Here is a 21,172-nt window from a genome sequence, read left to right as displayed (position 1 = left end):
AAATTAAATGAAAGTGAAAACACAAGTTAAAATTTGTGGGATTCAGTGAAAGCAGTGCTTAGAGGAAAATTTATAGCAATGAATGTACATATGAGAAAAGAAGAAAGCTAAAATCAACCATCTAATCTTCTGCATTAGAAAATTAGGAAAAAAAAAGAGCAAATCCAAAGGAAGTAGAGGAAAAATAATAAAAATTAGAGCAGAAATCAGTGAAATGAAAAACAGAAAATCAGGTGGTACAGTGGATAGAGCATCGGACTGGGATGAGGAAGGACCCAGGTTTGAGACCCCAAGGTCGCCAGCTTGAGCGTGGGCTCATCTGGTTTGAGCAGAAGCTCACCAGCTTGGACCCAAGGTCTCTGGCTCGAGCAAGGGGTTACTCGGTCTGCTGTAGCCCCATGGTCAAGGCACATATGAGAAAGCAATCAATGAACAACTAATGTGTCGCAATGTGCAACAAAAAACTAATGATTGATGCTTCTCATCTCTCCGTTCCTGTCTGTCTGTCCCTGTCTATCCCTCTCTCTGACTCTCTCTCTGTCTCTGTAAAAAAATAAAATAAAATAAAATTAAAAAAAAAAAAAGAAAATCAATAGAGAAAAACCAACCAAACCAAAAGCTGGTTCTTTGGAAAGGTCAATAAATCAACAAGCCTCTAGCCTGGCTAAATAAGAAGAGAGAGGACACACATTATGAATATGAAGAATGAAAAGGGGGCCTGACCTGTGGTGGCACAGTGGATAAAGCGTCGACCTGGTAAGGCTGAGGTCGCCGGTTCGAAACCCTGGGCTTGCCTGGTCAAGGCACATATGGGAGTTGATGCTTCCAGCTCCTCCCCACCTCTCTCTCTCTCTCTCTCTCTCCCCTCTCTAAAATGAATAAATAAAATTAAAAAAAAAAAAAAAAGAATGAAAGGGGAACATTACTACAGATCCCATGGACATTAAAGGATAATGAATACTATGACCAACTGTTTTGTTTTATTTTTAGACTTTATTTATTCATTTTAGAGAGGAGAGTGAGAGAAAGAGAGAGAGAAAGGAGAGAGGAACAAGAAGCATTAACTCTCATATATGCCTTGACCAGCAAGCCCGGGGTTTCAAACCAGTGACCTCAGAGTTCCAGGTTGACTCTTTATCCACTGCACCACCACAGGTCAGGCTACTATGACCAACTGTAAACGTTAACATTCTAAAGATCTAAACACTCGCGCTAGGTGATGAGCTTCCTGTCCTTCGAGGTATGCATGAAGGCTTATTTGGAGGGGCCTAGGTAGCCGGGATCCAAGCATCAGACAGGACAGAGTCCAGGTGTGAAAAGTAGGCGTGGGCAGTGAGCGTGCTCACTTGAAAATGTCTATGGCAGTTCAGAGCAGAGACGGGTGGATTCCAGGACCAGCCCTGGACCTACAGGCCCGGGGTGCGGAGTGGGGGGAGGGGCGAGCCCGGGCAGCTGGAGACCCGATCCCCCGGCAGCACGCGCGGCTGCCACCAGAGGGAGCCTTGAGACCACGGAACCCGCGGCAGGGCCTGACGTCAGCGCCCCGCTTGCTAGGGCTCCCGCTCTGGACTCGGCGCCAGTCCCGCTCCGCGCCTCGCTGCTTCGCTCAGGCTCTAGCTCGCCTCGGGCTCGGCTCCGGCTCCGGCGGCGCCCCTCGCGCCGGGCCCCGGGGCAGACGGCGGCACATGATGGCCCGCGCCCAGGCTCTAGTCCTGGCGCTCACCATCCAGCTCTGTGCGCCCGAGACCGAGACTCCGGCAGGTAAGTGCGCGTCGGTCGGACCAAGATTGCCCTGCGGAGTCCTCGGGCCCGTGGCGTAGCTTGGAAGAAAGTATGAGTTTTGGAGGACCAGGCGTTGCAAGTCTGCTCCTTGTGTGTGTGTGTGTTAGATGTGTGGTTCCGTGCTTATGGTGTTCTGTTTCTGCGAATGTTGTGTATCCATGAGTTATGTGTGCAAGAAAAGGTGCTGTGTGTGTACGTGAGTTCGTTGGGGTGAATGTTGTGTGCATAGGCACTGGGTATGCGCCAGTGTGTAGTGTTTGTGAAGCCAAGTAGGTTGTCCGTTGTGTGTGCATCTGAGTTTGGTTGTGTGGCTGGAGTTGTATTTGCTATGTGTTGCATTTGTTTGCGTTTTGTATGCCGTGGCAGGGAGTGCTGTTTGTTGCGTGTCTGAGTATGTGTTGTGCGTGTGCCCGGGAGTGCTCTGTGGATTCTGCCCGCGTGTGTATCAGGGAACGCATGTGTGGTGTGTGTGCTTGTGAGCTCGTGTATGTGTGTGAAGGCGTGGGAACAGGTCCGGAACCTGTGTGTCTGTGCGCTGTGTGCGCGATGTGTACGTGTGGGAGTGTCTGGGGTTGGTGGTGTGCTCTGCCGGGGGGGGGGGGGGCTGCGTGGGTCCGAGTGAATGCCAAGTGTGCCGGGAATGCGTGTGTAGGAGCGTGTCTGGAGCGGATGTGAGTGTGTGAGTGTGTCCGTGCGTGATGTCTGCGTGTCCAGGAATGTGGGGAGTGTGGTGCGCGCCTGGGCCGTGGCTGAGTGTGTGCCCGGGGCCCGGGGCCACCAGAGCGGACGGTGGCAGGGTGTGTTTGTGTGTGTGCGCGTGCGTGTGTGCGTGTGTGACGCGCGGGCCCGGAACAAGTTGTCGCACGCGTCTCCCTCGCCCCTCCCCGGTCGGCCGGGCCAGAGGCTCAGAAGGGAGGAATGGGGGCCCCTGCGGCCGCCGACTCCGACATGTCGGGTCGTTTGTTGTTTCGCAAGTTCCGCGCGGCGCTGGCTGGCGGCTGATCCGAGGCGGCGCCGGGGCTGCGGGGCGCCGGGCGGGTGGCGGGGAGAGCCCGGAGCTGGAGGTGGACGCGAGGGAAGCGGGGAGGGCTGGGGCCGCGGGCGCTCCTGGGGGGGCTGGGTCCGGGCGGGCTGCGACGTCCGGGCGAGGGCAGGGCCTGGCTCTCGGCCTCTGGACTGCCCCCCCTCCGGTTGTTTGCAGGAGGCGCGGCAGACGCCAGGGTCTCCCGGGACACTCCCTCGGTCGACTCCGCAACTTTGTGCGGCCTCCTCGCCGGCCAGAACCGCCTTGTGTGTGTGTGTGTGAGTGTGTACATATGTCCCTGTGCTTGTCCGCTGTGTGATCGCGCTGTTTCTGGGTGTGTTTCGGAGTCTGGTGTCTTTTGGTGTGTGTGTGTGTATGTGTATTTGTACGTGTGATCAGATACCAACGTATGTATCTGGACCGTGTGTGTGCTGTGGACCGTGTGTCTGTTGTGTGTTTGTGTGCGTTTGTCTGTGCCCCCACACCTGAAAACCCCGACATCCCACGCTGAGACCTGGGAATCACAGGCTGTGGTCTCCTCCAGTGGAATTGCTCCCGACTCCTCCTCTGAGGTCGGGGTGACCGATGCCCCTTCCCCGGGTGTGTGTGTGTGTGTGTGTCTCAGCCTACATCCCTCCCACCGATTGAGGGGCTCCAGCCGGCACCGTGTGCGCCAAGTAACCGGGAGGGATCAGCACGGCACGGTGCCGGATCAACACGTGCCAGAGCCGCCTCAGCCCCCGCCCAGGGAGGGACTACTCCTGGCCGCCGGCCTCCGAGAACGGGCCGCCCAGGGATCGAGTTCATAGCCCCGCGAAACTCTCGGGCCTTTTGAACGCGGCTCTCGGGCTCCCAGTTCCTGCGGTTCCTTCTCCTGCTGGCTCAGAGCTGGGGACTAGCCCTGAGGCCCCAGGGCCATCCAGCACAGTTTCAGCTTTGACCTTGCCATGCCTAAAAGGACACCAAGGCGACCTTCCTCCCTGCCCTCCCTCCTCCCTTCTTCCTCCTCCCGCAGCAATTTTGCCCCCCTTCCACACCCTGAGATTAAACCCAAGGGATACACTATGCTTCCCCAGCTCTAGCACCTTGATTCCAAGAACCCTCATGTGTCCCAACTCCTGCCAGCAGGAACAACTGTCAAGAACTGACGTTTTGGGAGTGAGTCCTTGAGCAAATTACTTCCATTCTTTGGTTCTCAGTTTCCTCATCTGCCTCATAAACATCATAGTAATGGTGTATGGTACTTGGCAAATTGTAAAGTAAGGCTCTATCTGTGAGTGCCAGCGAACAAAAGATGTTTTTGAGGACTGTTACAGAGTTCCAGGGGCTTTGATTTGAAGCTCCCAGACCTGGTTCAAGTTCTGCCTCCACCACTTGCTGTCCTTGTGACCTTGAGCAAGTCATTTAATTTCTGAAGTTCCTGATATCCTGTTAGCTATTACTTACTATTAGAACTTCCTTCAGAAACTCTTAGTAGAAGGTTTGGGATCAGCCCTGGCCCCCAGTCTATGTCCAGTCAATCCTTGTGTGCCTTCTGAGTCCTCCTCTCCTTGGGCTGGGTGTGTGATGTCTCCCAGCCATGTAAATCTGGCAGTAATTTATTCCTCAGCGTTCTAGCTAGCTCATTTTGTCCTTTTGGTTGCTAGAGTTGTGGGCAGCAGGAATGAGGGAGAGGCTGCCCAGTGGTTTCAGGTTGGGCAATAAAGGCTTGTCTGGGCAGATGGCCCTTTTCCTTGGGGCTGGGGGAGGGGACCCAGCAGGAAGCAGCAAGAGTGGCCACAGTGGGGATGTTGAGCTCCTGGGCAGCCTCCTGCCTAGCTCAGATGTTTGGGAAAATCCGGGGTAGGCACCCTGCTTGCTCCAGGTGTGCTGCCATCCTTCGATGCTTTCATCAGCTAAGCTAGACCTGCAGGGCTGGGTTAGCTAGAGTTGCAGGGGGTGCCTTTGTGCTCCTCCTGTCCCTTAATCCACCTCTCTCCTCCAAGCCCTCTTCCTGTATTCTGATGCATCTTACTTATCCTTACCTTCTCTCAGGAGCTCTCTCCTCTGTCCCCTTCTCTCCATCCTCAGTCATCTTTCATCTGCAGGAAGTTTCCAGCCTCTTGACTCTACTCCTCCATTGTGCCAGGGATCTTCCTAAAGTGAAAGTGCATGTTTGGAATCCCAGTTTGAAACCCGTTGAAGATTCCCCATTGCCTGCAGGGTTAACTCCCTCTCCCTTGGCCTCATTGCTTGCTCTAGCCACTGCCTGCCTGTCCAGCCCTATCTCATTTTGTGTCCCTGTCCTCTGCCCTATGCTCTGGCTAGTCTGACCCACTTATCAGTATCCCCTAAATGCCTGTTTCCCTCCATCTCCTCTCTGGGCCTTTGTACTCTCTCACTCCATCTCTTTGCTTGGTGAACTCCTGTTCTTCTTTTGGGTTTCAGCTTAGACGTCACATCCTCCCTGAAGTCTTCCTTGGTTACTCCCTGTTCTAGCCTAGGAAAAGAAGGTGGGGTTGATTGGATTATTTTTATACCATTGTAATGATTACAATTTTTTGGTCCTTCCTTCCTTATAGACTATGAGCTCTGTGAGGACAGGGACTGAAGCTGAGTATTTAGTTCACCTCTGAATCTTTAGTGCCAGGCTCAGGGCCCAGCCACTCATGCGCGGTAAAATAAATGTGGCATGAAAGAATGAATGAGGTCCAGAGGGTCAAATGCTGAACTGGAGGTGCCAGATGGGGGCGCAGTAATTCCACTGAAAGTAGAGATTAAAGGAATAGATTTCCTTCCAGGAATCTGGAAAATTCTGTTGGGTGATGATGTTGTGTGTGAACAGGCCATGTAGAGAGTGTCATCTGGGAGCTGTGAGTTAAGGAGGCTAAGTCCCAGGCAGAGAAAGGGAGCAGGTCTCTGAGTGCCAGCCCCTCCCCCTTATTTCCCACACTGCCTCCGTCCTCCCTCCAACCCCACCCCCAGCAGCTGGCCAGGCTGGTCAGTGGACTAGCCTTTGTGCTGGAGGCCTTGGTAGTTGGTGGAGAGGCATTGAGTCCTAACCGTCAGTGAGACCGTTTAGGAGGAGGGGGAAGGACCCTGCATCAGGAGGGGAAGACTCTCTCTCAGTCCCAGTTTGTGGAGTGGGCAGGTGGGGTCCCAGCCTCTGTCCTGGCTCCTTGTGAGGCTGAGGGAAGGGAGGAGAGCTCTCCCTGTGGTGACCCCTGCAGGTGGGGTGAGGCCAGTTGAGGTGCGTGCAGGTGTGATTCTGGTATGTGGACAGTCAGAGCGGGGAGTGTGTGTGTGTGTGTGTGTGTGTGTGTGTGCATGTGCGTGCACGCATGTGTGATTGTGGTTGTATAATTGTAGCCCAGGACACAGGACACATGTGTGGCCTGTCAGGGTGTCTAGCCATTTGGTTACTCTGTGTGGCAGGATCTGAGTTTGAATAGGCAGGCAGTCAGCTGCTTTGATTCTCAGGGAGCCTGATACTCAGGTATCTGGGTATCTTAGTGTTAAATTTCTGAAGTTTGGGTGTGGAGCTATTTGGGTGGGTTGTGTTTCAGTATCTAGATGTAGGTCTCCCAATGCCAGGATATGGAGGATCAGAGTGTGCCAACATAAGGATATCCTGGTGTCTCTGCATCCGGAAATGGGTGTATCCAGGTGTCTGGGAGTCCTCAGATGAATGGGTGTCCAAATGCAGGAGTGTTTCCGTGTTGTGTCCAGCTGTGGGGTTGTCTTGGTGCCTGGGTGTCTGGATGTGGGTTATGCAAGTGTCTGGATATCTGAGTATGGGCTATGTCTGTGTCTAGCTATAGGGTACACATGCATTGGACTATCCAGTGTGTGTGAGTCTGGCCGTGGGGTGCCCTGTGGTCGGTGTGTCTGTTGTATGTTTAGGTATGTGTATCTCTTGGAAAGGGGTGTGCACATGTTGAGGAATGTTCTAGTGACTGTGTCCAGCTATGGAGCAGGAACTGGGACTGTGCTGGTTCAGCTGGTTATACCCTTTCCCCTGGGGCTTACCTCCTGATCCCCCTTTAGACCCCAAGGGCCAGGAGCCTCTGGAGGAGGCCCCAATGGCTCTGTTTCTCTGTGGTTTGTCAGTCTAGAGCTGCACAACCCAATAGAACTTTATTACAATGATGGAAATGTTATCTACCTGCACTCTCTAATATGGTGGCCATGTAGCCATGTGCGGTTATTAAATTCAGTTAGTTAAAATTTATTAAAATAAAAACTCAGTCCCTTAGTCTCACCAGCCAGATTTCAAGTCCTCAAGAGTTGCATGTTGCTAGTGGCTATCATACTGGTCAGTGCAGGCACAGGACATTTCTATCAATGGCAGAAAGTTTTATGGGGAGTGCTGGTCTAGAGATGCGAGGCCTGCAGCATCTTTAGGAGACCTGGACGCCTCAGAGAGTGGAGTGGGTCTGGACGGACCACCACTCACGGCCGCTGGAGAAGGTTTGGTTGAATCTATGACCCCTTCTCCCCAGCTGCATCATTTCTTGCCTGGACTATTGCAGTAGCCCCCTCCTTGGTCGTTATTCTGTCACTCGCCTTCCAATGCTTGCATTGCCCTGAGACCTGCATGCCTTCTCTCCGGCAGACGAAGGATGCTGCCATGCTGTTGCCTTGAGGTTCTCTAGCACCCAAGAGGACAAAACCCACGCCCTAACATGGCGGGCGAGGCCTGCACGACCCAGCCCCTGTTTTCCACGACACCTGCATGCCTATGGCTTTTGTTCCTGACCCCCTTCCTCTGATCCATATCCTGTGATCCAGGCTCACCGGTCCAGAGCTGACCCAAGAACCTGCCCAGACCTTACCGCGTATGCAGGCCTGCTTGCTTGCTCCGCCTTCCGCGTCCAGTTGTGATGTCACTTCCCCAGCAGAGCCTTCCCAGAGCCCTCCCGGCACAGTGGGTCAGAGTTCTCCCAAATGCCTGTGTGACAGTGTGTAGCACATGTTTTCTGTCTCCTTCCCCGCTAGGTTGGGGGCTGCTCAGGGCTGGGCCGAGTCTTTGTCATCTATCATCCCGGAGCCTTGTACAGGGCAGGCACCACTCAATGTTGGCATCTGTGTGATCCCGTAGGAAGGCTCAGTGGGAGTGGAGAGTGGAGCTGGGGCTATAGAGGGCAGTCGTGGTTGAGGGCATACCCCTGGCTGGCTCTGGGCGGGGGCTGCCACTGACTGCAGAATGGCTGGGGGAGGACCTCAGAAGCTGTTACAACTTAGGAGGTCTTGGGTTGATTTCTAGGGTGCAGACCCCGAGACCTGGTGGTCAGTCAGAAGGGATGAGGAGAACGGGGACTTAGAGTGGTGATTGAGGCTTTGGAATTGATTATAGAAATGGGGGGAGGAGTGGGACAGGGAAATTGGCTGTTGTTGGAGCACAGGGCATAGATGATGGTCAAGATCACAGCTGGGGGTGGTATGATAGCTGGGGGGTGGGGGGCAACTGTGGGAGGAGAGATCACCAGTGACGAAGATATATCCGGGGGATGGGACAGCTGGGAATGAGGGGACAGGTGGTGTTAGGTGATCAACTGAGGGTTGGGGGACATATGAGGAATAGAGAGAAGGGGGTATGGGACAGCTGGGTGATAAAAGGTGACAACTGGGAGGTGTCAGAAGCCTATCTGGGCAGGATTGGTGGGTCTCATCTGAGAGAGTGAGAAATGCACTGCTCAGAATGTGTGTACGTGTGTATGTGTGTGTTTATATGCGGGTACGAGTGCACCCTTGTGGTTGTGTTTGTGTGTAAATATGTGTTTTACCCCCTAGAGTGTGGTGGTCAAGATCATGGGCTTGGGAGCCAGACCATCTGGGTTCTCATCCTGGCTCCACCACTGCTAGCCGTTTAATACTTGGGCAAGTTACTTGATCTCTCTGGGCCTTTAGTGTTCTCATCTGTGAGATGGGGTAATTATTATTATTTAAAAATTTTTTAGATTTATAAATTAGATTTAATGGGGTGACATTGATCAATAATAGTACATAAGTTTCAGGTGGACATCTCCATGGCATTTGAACAGTTGATTGTGTTGTGTGCCCATCACCCAAAGTCAACTCATTTTCTGTCACCATATACTTGGCCCCCCTTAGCACCCTCCCCCCGGAGATGGGGTAATTATAGAACACATTGCATGAGGTTGCTGTGAGAATGTATTTTGTATACATATGAATATAGTGGAGAACAGTTCCTGGCCCATGGGAAGCACTGTATAAGTGTTAGCTATTATGAAGTGTGTGTTCTTGGCTTCTGATGAAGTCCAGGCCTGGGAGGGCAAGAGTGACCAGCCCGACTGGTTGGGTCTGGCTTGCCGCTCACTGCCACCTTGCTCTCATCCCACTTGCCGCCCACCCTGTATCAGGGCCTAATTCAATATATCTCCCCCTCTGTCTCTCCCCTGCTCTGCCCTGGGCTGGGGGCCAGGGGATGTGCTTTAATTGTCCAGAAGCTTTATAGCAGAATCTGAATTCATTGTCTGTCTGCCAGTGCGCTGGGGCCCTGCTCAGAGATAAATACCTGGACAATGGGCTTGGTTCTGGCTGCCTGTCCTGTAGGCGGCAGCGATTGCATCCTGTGCCCTCGGAGAGTCACTGGGGTGAAAGCTGTTGGGAGTTGGGGTTGGGGGTAGAGCAGCGGGAGGCCCACAGGGCAGACGAGGCCTCAGCTCCTAACCATGGGGAGGCCAATTCAGCCGGACAGAGCTTCAGGCACAGGGTTTACTGGGGGTCTGGGAAGCACGTGCAACACTTTAGCAGTGTGCCACATTTTTGCCTTACACTAATAGCTGTGCTGCATCGTGACCCTGGACTGCTTTGAGTGTGTGCTGTCTGGGGTGCCAGCTGGGCCCAGCTCCCCAGGACGGGGCTGCACTGCACTGCATCCCAGCCCCACACTGCACGGCAGTGCCAGGATTCTGTGCCGCATTGGCTGTGTGTCTGTAGGCTCCGCCTTTGCATTGTTTCATTGTCCTGCACCTCCAAGCAGCAGCTGTTCTGCCCTTTGTGTCAACTGTCTTCTGTGCTTATTACTCTCTCGGATGGCATGGTTGCATTGGGCTTCGGGACTCTCCTAGGATTTGGGCATAGCTCCTGGCAATGCACCGCTGTGCTTTGCCAACAGATGGCATGCCACCATGGCACTGCCTCTCCGCATTACGTGGCTTCTCCATACTGAACTGCACTGGATGGGGGCGTGCTCCTGGCCTAGCCCCTTATACTGCATCATGGCCTCTGTCATGCCGCCCCCATGGGAGCCTGGCCCTACCCAGTGTTACCACAGGTGTCTGCTGCTGGCCTATCCCTGGTTTCTGTTGGCAGTCCCATTTGAACATCTTTGCACGGCATGCCATCACTGCGTGCACCTCCACCCCTCCTCACACCACTCAGGGGGTCTGTACTTACACTGCAGCTGCGGGCCACTTTGTTGGGCTTGGGCACTGGCCTGGGTTTTTATGGGCAGCGCCTTTGCACAGTACCCAGCTCTCCATCTCTGCATTGCACTGGTACCTGTACCTGCTCACTCTTGGGTCATGTGCACACTACTGGATATCAGGGCCCAGAATTTTGCACCGAATTTACTGTTCCACATGGCACCTTCACAGCACTCCATGTTGGTGCCTCTTTCTACCCCTGCCCTCGTGTCTACACCTACCCTGCTCCCCGGGACTGTGTTGAGCTTGTATTCCTCACCCAGCAGTTCCTCCTGCACCGCACACATCCTTCTCTTGCCTGTATCTCTGTGCTCCTCTGCATGCTTCCACCGGACGCCTCCTTTCTGTGAGAATTCATAGAGTGCCAACTATGTGCCTGGCCCTGTGCTAGTGTCTAGAGGGGAAGAATTAGTAAGACTTGAACTTAGCCCCTGGGCAGTTGTCCACACTGGTGCGCTGTGCCTCTGTGAAGTGCTGGGTCGTGTCCACGGTGGATGTGCCGACCAGTGGGGCCATGCTGTTCCAGATGTCTGTGCACTCTGTGTGCTCTGTTCCCCTGTGCTGTATAACTGCATTCTGCCTCTGGACAGCGTGGAGCTGCTGCCTCGCACCCTCAGCACGCCCTGGCACTGCATTGCCCTGTCCCTCCACGGGGCCTGTTAGAAAGTACAGATCTTCGCACTACATGGTTTGTGCACAGCCCTCTGCCTCTCTACTTTGCACTGTGTTTTTATGTGCTACAGGGTGCCTGCACAGCAGGGGTCTGTGTACACCTTGCCCACTGTACCTCTGCACAGCATAGCCTGGCCCTATCCTGTCCCTTTCGCCTATGCTGCCGACACGGCAGCCCTACTGTTAGCCTGGAAATTTGGGGTACATATTGATCAGGGAGACAGGGAGTGGGTCTGGTCTGTTCCCTGCTGCAGTAGGCTTCCTTCTATCATCAGTGGAGCTGAAGGATGTTGTGTTGCTGGTCTCTGTGTTGGCCCCTGTTGGGGGGCACCAGCCAAGCTTACTGTCCCTGTGGCTGGCCCTGGTGAGCTTCTTGGTTGTAGCTATGCCGAAGCCTGTGTGGTTAGAAGGTGGACATACTGCTGCCAGCCTTGCCTTTAATTAATTGCTCATCAATTATTCAGGATTTCGGAGGGCAGCTCAAGAGAGCCCTGGCTGAGGTCTGGATGTGTTGATCTGGACAAGGAGAGCAGTGAAGTGGGCTGGGTCAGGTCTCTGGGCTGGAGTCATGGTCCTCGAGCCTGGGTGGGGTTAGTTGGGGTCAGGCTCTCTGGGACCATAAGCCCAGTCACTATTGGCCATCTATTCTACATAGCGCTTGGGAATGGGGTTCAGAGGTCTAAGAGACAGTCATTAACCTCAAGAAGGGAGGAGATGGAAGTTAGATGGGCCTGAGATGGAGTTGTTGTTGGTGCAAAGAACCTGGGATAGGGCTGAGTTGAGCAAGAATGTCGAAGGGTAAGGCCAGTGTTGCTTCCAGGGTTGGGCTGGGCTGCCTAGACTGGGGGTGTGGCTTTGGATGATGACATAGAGCTGTGTTGTCACTGGGGTTGTATTTGGGTTCACAGGGCAGGGTTGGGACTGTGCCTGGGGTTGGGTGTGACCCCAGCCATTAAATTTGTAATCTTTTGGGAGAAGTTTTGTTTCTCCTGGGGCCACTCTTGGGAACTGGATGCTCTATTGACAAACTGAAGGGAACAAAAATCTCATTGCATACAAACTCTGTTTGCCCAGGTTCTTCAGAACACACTGGTAGAGGCTGGCAGCCACAGCTGGCACAGAGCGCCATCCCGTCTGGGGGGGAGGGAAGGCCGGTGCTCACAGGCTTGTGGTGTTCAGATGCACACAGATGTACATGCACACTGCCCTCTACCCTGCCATGTAACTCGTCTCTCCTTTAGGCACGTGCTTATCACTGAACATGCTCACGCACCTCTGCACGTACATGTACAGCCACACACCCCAGCTTCGTGGTACATTGCTGGGGGATCCCACTTCGAGACACCCATGCTCACTCTCACCTCTCCCCATAGTGTCTATCTCTGCCCTCAAGTCACTTGTACTCCCATGTGTACTCACACAAACGGAATCGGAATTCTGGGGGTGGACTCAGCGGTCACCTAGGTCCACATTTGCATTTCATAAGTGAGGAAGCAGGGCTTCAGAGAGGGCAAGCCACCTGGCCCTGGTCACACAGGGTGCTAGAGGCTCAACAGGAATTACATCCAGGTCTCCTGCCTCCCACTTGAGTACCTATAAGTCAGTACCAGGCTGTCAGTCTCAGAGCCATGCATACGTGCGCGCGCGCACACACACACACAAACAAACACACACACACATCGGCATATGGAAACACGTGCTATGGAGTGGCGGAGACCCTCACACCAGGCCTACTGAAGGGAGACCCCCTCCCACACTCTGGCTCCTCTTGCAGAGGTTGCTTTGCCCCGTACATCACCCCATCCAGAGCCCAGCCGGATGTGGATAAACCATCCTCCTGCCTTCCCAAATTGTGGCTGACGGTTGCTCAGGCAACCGCCTGCCAGATTGGGGAGATTAACTGAGGAATGTAGCTGGGCCAGTTTGAGTTAAGGCTGGGGGAGCTTGTGGTGGTCCTGCTCTGATGAAGCCCACCCTCTCAGGGAGGTCCTGGCAAAGATGGTTTACCCAGGGAGGGGCCTGGGTTTCTCCCTGTCCCTCTGCCACTTGAGACTGTGTCCCTAAGGCTTGGACTAGGTTGGGGTAAGTGAGTCAGAGAGAGAGAGAGAGAGAGAGAGAGAGAGAGAGAGAGAGTATGTGTGTGAACATCTGAGTGTGGGGCTGTGTGTGTGTGTTGTGCAACTTTGAACGAGATTGACGTGTGTGTTGTTTGCATCCAGGATGGGAGCTTGAGGCCCCTTTCGTCACTCGTTCCTGACATCTGACTCACTACCTCTTGGTGGCTTGTCCTTCTCCTGATCCTGCAGTGCCCTCTGGAGAAGCCACCTGCCCTCCTCATGACTTAGAGAACATATCACTGTCTCATCTGGATCCAGGCACTCCCATGCTCAAACACCCACTGTGCCTTCCCAACTCAAAAGGAGGCCAAACTTCTCACCTGGCACTCAAGGCCTCCCTTTAACACAACGTGTCCCCACCCCCGTCTCATCTCCCATGACTCCGGGCAATCTGGGCTCCTCTCTGTGCCCTGGACCAACAGTGTGTTTATTCACTGCCTTTCTTCGCTGCTGCTCGGCCCTTTGCCTCAAATGCCCCTTTGCCCATCTCTGTTGAATGACAGCCACCCTTCCGGGCTCTGCTCAGGTGCACCCACCTCGGGGAACCTTTCCTCTGCACCTCTCTTGGATGCCCCCGTGGCCTGTCAATTGTCCTATCCCCTTACCCCCCGCTCATGCTGGGAGGTCTGAGGGCAGGGCAGTCTCAACATCCTTGTGCCTCTAATAGTGCCAGCCTGGGACCTGCTTTGTTCAGTCAGTGAACAAATGTCTCATGAGTGGCACTAAATAACATGTGGCCAGTGGCATACCAGGGCCTGATTTTGTTGCACCTCGCCTCCTTGAATAAAGATAGGTGGCTTCAGCCCCAGCTTCTGGGACTTAAGGTGCAGCCTCGGGCAAGCCACCTCATCCCTCTGTGCCTCAGTTTCCATCTCTGAAAGAGGAATGACGATACTATTCACCTTCTGAGTCACTATGAAGGTCTGCCGGCACAGGTGGTCCTGGTGGTAAGTGGCAGCCCCCCGTGGTGGTGTTGCTGTGTGTGTACACGTCTGTGCCCATGTCTGTGTTGATGGAGTTGAGAGGGATTCTCTGCTGTCATTCTTGCTCTGAACCCAAAGTCTGATCTAGTTTTTTTCCTCCTGGGCTGGTGGCTCCTAATAGGAGTTGGGTCTCTAGCAGGACCAGAGACTTGGCTTTGGGGCTCCTGGCTCCTGGGCCATCCAGACTGGATGTGATGGGGTTTTTCCCAGGGCCCAGGAAGGCTGATTGTTCCCACCCCGGGGTGAGCAGGGGAGGACCTTGGTGTGGGGCCCTCCTTAAGGAGCCTGGCCCCAGAGATATTACCTGCTAAGGGTTGTGGCTGGAATGAGCCTGGCCCAGAGATGTAGGGCTCGGGATGGACATGGACAAGGGAGAGGGGGTCATTCTGCCTAAGGGGCACTCTGATGGAGCCAGTCAGCTGAGGAGGTCACCCTGGCTGGGATCAGTTATAAGAGTTATTTGACAGAGGTCAGGGTCACTCTGGCCATGGTCAGCTGGTCTGGGGTTAGTCAGTCACTCTGGTGGTCATTCTGGCTGAATTCAGATGGCTAGGCAGTCATTGAGATGACAGTTGGGCCACTCTAGCTCAGGTTTCTCTGTGTGGGGTCACTGATCTGTGTCAGGCAGTCTGGGGGCTACTCTGGTTAAGGTCAGATGGTCTGGGGGGTCCCTCTGACCAGGTTAGTCAGCTTGGGGGTCCTGGAAGCTCATGAAAGAAGGAGCTGGCACTGTCAGGCTCTCTCCAGGGCCATAGATGAGCCATCTGGGGCAGCTGCCTTGTTACTTGTGAAGGGACAGGAAGGACCTGAGCCCTAGTTAGGGTTCTATGTCCTAGGCTTTCTTTTCTGGCAACCCCTTTGCCTTGGGGCTAATACCCTCAGGAGAAGACTCAGCTCAGGCTGAATGAAGTCACTTGTCCCCTCCTCCAGGAAGTCCTCTCTGACCATTCCTACTAGCCATGTACTCTGTCTGTGCCGTGCTGTGGATCATTTTCTAGTGGGAAAGCTGAGGCCTTCCCAGCACTGATGGGGTTAAAATCCACCTCCCACAGGAGACAGGACACAATGCTGACCAGCGCTTTCCACATAAAGGGGCAAAGAGCTCAGCCCAGGGCTTGCCCCAGCTCTGGAGAGAGGCTTCTGTTATTTCCTTGCCTCCATTTGGTGCCAGCCTCATGCCCACTTCTCGTCATTGTACACTCTGAAAGGGCCCAAGAGGAGGAAAGGAAACCCCCCAACAATGGCAAGCCCCTTTGTGCCTGGCTGTGCTGTGTGTGTTTCCATATGCTACTTTACACAACCCTCTTAACAACCTAGAGAAGTCCCGGCTACTGATGAAACAAAAGAGTCTCCTAAAGTGAAGCCACTGGCTGTGTGTGCAGTCACTGCGGTTCCTGGCACACGGGACTCACTCCCAGTTTACTGTTACTTCTCTCTACTTTTTGAGCCTGGGAAGCAACTCAGGTTTGTCCTTTCTCATAGTGAAGGCTTTTCTGGTGGGAGACGAGGAGTTTGGCAGCTGACTGACACGGGTTCAAATCCTGCCTACTACTCATGTAGGCGCAAGTGGCAAATGTTAGGAGTTACTACATCCCGAGTGCTCCCGTGTGCTAGGGAGTGTGCTAAGTGGATCCCACGTTGAATCGTCAACAACCCCTGTGTGGACGGGGAGATAAGCCCAGGAAAGAGAGGTGACTTGCCCACAGTCAAAAGGGTTGGCAAACTGCAGAGTCAAGATTTACTCCCAAGTGCATCTGATGCCAAAGCCCACTCACTTCTCTGGCACATTATCCTGTGGATGGATCCTTCACCCCTCAGAGCCTCAGTCACTTCCTGTGTCAAATGCAGGCATCCAGGACTGGTCTGGCACAGTTCGTGCCTGCTTCTCTGCCACTTGCTCAGGCATTGTCTAGGGCTCAGATGCTTCAGACTACCCCCGAAGGGACTCCAGACACTGAGGTTCGGGAGTGAGTGCAGGGGCCGGTGTGCAGTTACTTTCTGAACCAGTGCTGTTCTAGGTTGGTTAGGTGCCCAGTTTAGGACATTGATGAGTTACCTAAGAGGATGGACCTTCTAACAACCAAAGGCGTCACCTCCATTTCAATCCTTTCTCCCTTCCTCCTCTTCTCATTTGAACTGTAAATACTGGGTCCAAAGCTTGAGAATTTGCTTCCCTGCTCGTATGTGTGTCCAGTCCACACACGACTGTGCTTTTTTGTGTCACATTCCTGCAGGCAGAGACCCAAGTTGGGTGACCTTGGATAATGCCTACATCTCCTAAGCTCATCTGTTAAGTAGGAATAACAGTGGTACCTGTTCAGAAGGCGAGGCCAAAATGCAAGTTTGCACCTAAAGTGTGTAGCACTGTTCAGGACTCGTCGAAGCCTGAGATGATCTGTCGCCATTGCTGTTTTTAAGGAGATAATGTCAGGGCTCGCTTAGGGCATCCATAACCATGCCAATTTCGGAGCCTGCTGTCTGTTCTCTATGTGAAGATGGCAGGGCGGGTGATGGGATCATGACTAGCAGTCAGGAGATCTCGGTTCACACCTCATCTCTGTCATTAACCAGCTGTATGACCTTAAGGAAGTCATTCAGCCTCTGTGGGCCTTGATTTCCTCATCTGTAAATGGGGATAATTCTAGTCCTGATCTCATGAGTTGTTGTGAGGCTCTAATGATATCGTAGCCATGATAACGAGTTTTTGTTGAGGAGGGACTTTGACGGGTGGTCGAACAGTGGGGGGTGTCCTGGGGAGTAGTAGGGGAGTCAGCAGTGTGGGGAGGTCTGGTATTGGGAGGAGACAATGAAAAGAGGACCTGGGTTGAGGGAGAGGGTGGAGGAGGGAGGGTTTTGTTGGAGGAAGCAGTGGGGGGAGGGCCTGAGGAGAGGGAGCGGGTGGGTGGGCCTGGCTAGAAGGGGACAGTGTGCAGGCCTCCTGGCCAGCAGCTCTGCCAGGGCCTTGGCTAACCAGGCTCTGCCCTCATAGCCGGCTGCACCTTCGAGGAGGCCAGTGACTCCGCAGTGCCCTGTGAATACAGCCAGGCCCAGTACGATGACTTCCAGTGGGAGCAGGTGCGGATCCACCCTGGTACCCGGGCTACTGCGGACCTGCCCCATGGTGAGTCTACTCTTGTCCCCATTCCCTGTTTGTCTCCTTCTAGGGGCATTCTGCCCACCTGCTGTGTGACCTTGGGTGCATGACTTAGCCTCTCTGGGCCTCATAATGACTTATATGACACTGTGAACATGGAGTTCTCTGGGCACTGCCCAATTGTACATATCAGGTAGTTTCCCCTGAAAAGTGGGTGCAGGCTCTCTTCTCACTGAGAGCCTCTGAATCCTGGTCTCCCAGGACTTGGAGATGCTGACAGAGCAGTCCCATTGGGAGCTATATGTGTATCAAACCTTCCTTCTTCTGCCCCTTTCTTCCTGCAAGTCTCAGAGCCTTCCCACTTCCCACAATGCCCTGCCCCTATTTCAGGATGGGGCACATTTGGCCTTGTGAGCCCTGGGCTGGGAGTCAGGAGACCAGTTACATGGATTCTGGTACTGGCCTCCTACTCTAATGATGGCCCATAGAGCGCTGGTTCCAGAATCATGAAGACTGGGATTCAAATCCCGACATTATCAGCTGTGACCTTAGGCGGGCCACTTCTCTGAGCTTTCATTTTTCTTAATTGTAAAATGGGAAGAATAATTCATTTCATAGAGTTATTAGATAATGCCTATAAAGTCCAAAACATGGGGTGGCATGTAGGGGTTCGATGACTGTTTAGTTGCTATTGTTGGAGGTATTTAAGGGGCCCAATTACTAGCACCGCTCTTCACTGGGTTCAGAATCAACTGAGAGTTAAGAAAAAGGATAAGACAGGTAGAGGCCAAATTATTAACCATATTACTGGTAAAGGCTGGGTGGAGGAGATAGCATAGCGTGAGAACCACGTGGGTTTGCTGAGGGAACCTCAGAATTGGGCTGTCATGGTGGTGGGCTGGGGTCTGGCTGCTCAGCTCTCAGAGTGCCCAGGATTTCAGCTGCTGTCAAGGGTGCGGGGGAAGGGCTGCAAAGATTCTCGGTGGTGGGGCCAGGAGTTGAAGCCAGCAGGAGAGAAGCCCTCCATGACCTGGCCTGGGCAGCCTCCACATCCTTATCCTCTGTCACGGGCACTGCCTGCTGGAAGCCTCCGGCCTCCCCCTTCTGTGCCACCTGGGGCTCTCACCTCCGCCTCCGCAGGGCTGCTCTCAGCTCCTTTTTAGACCTGTGTACAATCAGGTATCAAAGTCTGATCTGCGTGACAGGGATCTATCCAGGTGTCCCCCATGTTAGGGCACCCACCGTGTGGGCTGTCTCCATATCCTCAGGACCCAGTCTCAGTCTGATACACGCTTGGCACTCAGGTACCAGGTCATTTGAATTCACTTCTAACAGTCCTGGCCATGCTGTGCGGGCTCCGCATTTCTTTCTCTCACACTGAGGCATAGCCAGGGAGAAGGGGAAAGAGAAATCTAGTAAACAGCGTGGGCCTTTTGCTGGATCCTGGGGATGTGGTGATCAGCAAGACCGACATGGTCTCTGCCTTCTCGGTGCCCTGGTTCTAGGGGAGGGTGTTGGGAGAAGAAAGAAGAGCCACAGGACCAAAAGGAGTAAATGAAAGAAGAGTGGGGGGGATGCAGGGTGAGAAAAACCTAGGGGAAAAGAGAGGCAGAAGGAGCAGAAGGAAGAGGCAGGAACACAGTGTCGGATTGAAAGGGGGAGAAAGAAACACACAGCTGCTCACATGGCTAGGAGAAAGGAGGACGGGAGAGTGGGCTCAGAGAGACTGTGGGGGGCTGGGATCTGCCACCTCCTGAGCGGGGATAGGGACCTGGGGTTTTGCTTACTACCCCACCAGGACTGAACCAGGAGCAGCCTTCACAGGCTCCTGGCTCACAGAGATGAATGAGATCCCCTCTGCGGAGTCCCTGGGGAGTCCTCCCAGAGCTGGAAGCTGAATGAGCTTGTGTTGGCTGGCAGCCAAGCCTAGAAGAAGGCAGCGCTGGGTGGCTGCGGGCACCCCCTTGGCAGCTGCTGGGGCCTTCTCCCCACAGAAGGAAAGCCATAATCCCTCAGCTAGATCCTGAGGAGTCCAGCCCACTCCCTCACCCCAGTCCCTGGCCAGCACACACCCTGGACATCTGGGGAAGGGGCAGGCTGCCTTTCTCCAGGTTGGAAATCAAGAGTATTGTATCCCAGGGATTTAACTCAGAGGGTGGGGGCTGGAAGAGTAGTTAGAGTCCTTTTAATCTATTCTATACATTCATTCAGCTTGGGTTCAGAGCCCATGCATGCTGGGGACACAGTGGAGCCCTGAGGCATCATAGTCTGGTAGGAAACACACGCACCTTTATTAATGATCTAAGGGCCAGAAGAGAAGCCTACAGAGGGAGGGGGGGGTGATTTCAGAAGAGGTGGCCTTTGAGAGCTGGTCGTGCCAGACTCTTGACTGTTGAGATGGATACCTAGGCCCTGACTCCAAGGACAGCTTAGAACGGGGAAAGCCTTGGATCAGCATGAGCTTGGATTGTGAGTGTAGGTAGTGAGGAGCAAGAAAAGGTTTTGATAAAGTCATATTTCTGTGGTTTTTGCTGCTCCAACTCTCTGCTTTGGGAAAGAGATATAGGGAAGTGAAGGGACTCACCCAGTGAATCAGAGCTGAAACCAGAACTCAGAGTCCCTGACTCGTGGTGGGTCCATATGCCTGGAGTTTTTGTTTCTGCCCCCTCTTGTGTGGCCCCTGACCCTGGTCCTCCTCCTGTCTCCTCAGCTCCTGACTCTTCCTCCTCTCTTTCCAGGCTCCTACTTGATGGTCAATGCTTCCCAGCATGCCCCAGGCCAGCGGGCCCATGTCATCTTCCAGAGCCTGAGCGAGAATGACACCCACTGTGTGCAGTTCAGCTACTTCCTGTACAGCCGGGATGGGCACAGCCCAGGCACATTGGGTATCTACGTGCGGGTCAATGGAGGTCCCCTGGGCAGTGCCGTCTGGAATATGACTGGATCGCATGGCCGTCAGTGGCACCAGGCTGAGATGGCTGTCAGCACCTTCTGGCCCAATGAATATCAGGTGGGCTAAGTTCGGTCTATGGTCAGCTTATGCTTGGGGGTGGAGATAGAGGGGTGTCAGCTTGAAGCCAGAGTAAGGGAGTAGCTAATGTTGAAATTAGTTTGTGTTCAGCATTGGAAGTCAATCTGGGGTCAAGGTCAGGGGTCAGTCTGTGGTCAGTATTGGGTTATTCAGTTATGGTTCAGTCTGGGTTCAGCATCAGAGGTCATTCTTAATGAGAAGGGAATAGTCTATGGCTGGGGTCAAGGGTGAGTTGGAACTGTGCTGACCTGGAATTCATGTCTGGCTGAGAAGCATTTTGCTGCTTGAAAGTAACTCTTCAGGACTGGAATGGAACCTCTGGCCTTGAACTTGTTAGCTCTGGGTGCTGACATCCTCTCCCACGACTAGCTGGCTTTGTTGGGAGGGTCACTGTGAGATGGGCTGACCTCTGCTGGTTTGACTGATGGGGCTGGAGCAGAGCTGAAAGGGGACTCTTGTGAACACCAACCTCCCTAGGCAGTGCTGGAGAAATGTCCGTATGACAGGGACCCTCTCGCTCCCCTAGGTGCTGTTTGAGGCCCTCATCTCCCCGGACCACAGGGGTTACATAGGTCTAGATGACATTCTGCTCCTCAGCTACCCCTGCGGTGAGTCCCCAGCCCATTGGGGGGCATGGTGAGGGGTGCCGGAGGTCATGGCTCCTGCCTGCAGCAGGCCCAGCTCACACAGTGGCTATATTCCCCGCAGCCAAGGCCCCGCACTTCTCCCGTCTGGGCGACGTGGAGGTCAACGCCGGCCAGAATGCCTCGTTCCAGTGCATGGCTGCGGGCAGAGCAGCGGAGGCAGAGCGTTTCCTCCTGCAGGTGAGGGGGGTGGGGTGGGACCTTGGCCAGAGTATGTTTGTGGCTTCTTCTGGGCCCTGGCTCTGCTCTGCCCTCTTGGGTGCCTTCATCCCCCCAGGACAGAGCGTAGTACCTAGATCCCCTAACCACACTCTCCATCAACAGCAGAGCGACCACTGTTCTTTAACCAGCTCCTCGCCCTCCTGTGGTGGAGCCGGTCCCAGGAACCCCGTGTG

General features: G+C 53.9%; 1 protein-coding gene across 10 annotated transcripts in view; it reads left to right on the top strand.

The window, feature by feature from the left end:
* The first annotated feature begins 1,598 nt into the window (after window positions 1-1,598).
* PTPRU (protein tyrosine phosphatase receptor type U) overlaps window positions 1,599-21,172 on the top strand; it is an 81,383-nt gene continuing 61,809 nt past the window's right edge. For 9 of the 10 annotated variants that reach the window (XM_066269862.1, XM_066269861.1, XM_066269857.1 and 6 more), the window contains exons 1-5: window positions 1,599-1,761; window positions 16,998-17,129; window positions 19,841-20,112; window positions 20,660-20,741; window positions 20,842-20,957. In XM_066269862.1, coding sequence (XP_066125959.1) covers window positions 1,686-1,761; window positions 16,998-17,129; window positions 19,841-20,112; window positions 20,660-20,741; window positions 20,842-20,957 — 678 coding nt within the window. In that variant the 5' untranslated portion in view covers window positions 1,599-1,685. Of the gene's footprint in view, window positions 1,762-8,637; window positions 8,717-16,997; window positions 17,130-19,840; window positions 20,113-20,659; window positions 20,742-20,841; window positions 20,958-21,172 lie in introns of those variants that run through there. The other variant, XM_066269863.1, reaches the window with a different exon arrangement.

The sequence above is a fragment of the Saccopteryx bilineata genome, chromosome 3, assembly GCF_036850765.1.
Source record: "Saccopteryx bilineata isolate mSacBil1 chromosome 3, mSacBil1_pri_phased_curated, whole genome shotgun sequence".
In the NCBI taxonomy this organism is placed as follows: Eukaryota; Metazoa; Chordata; class Mammalia; order Chiroptera; family Emballonuridae; genus Saccopteryx; species Saccopteryx bilineata.
Note: the sequence above shows the minus strand (reverse complement) of the source record. Positions and strands in the feature narration are given on the sequence as shown.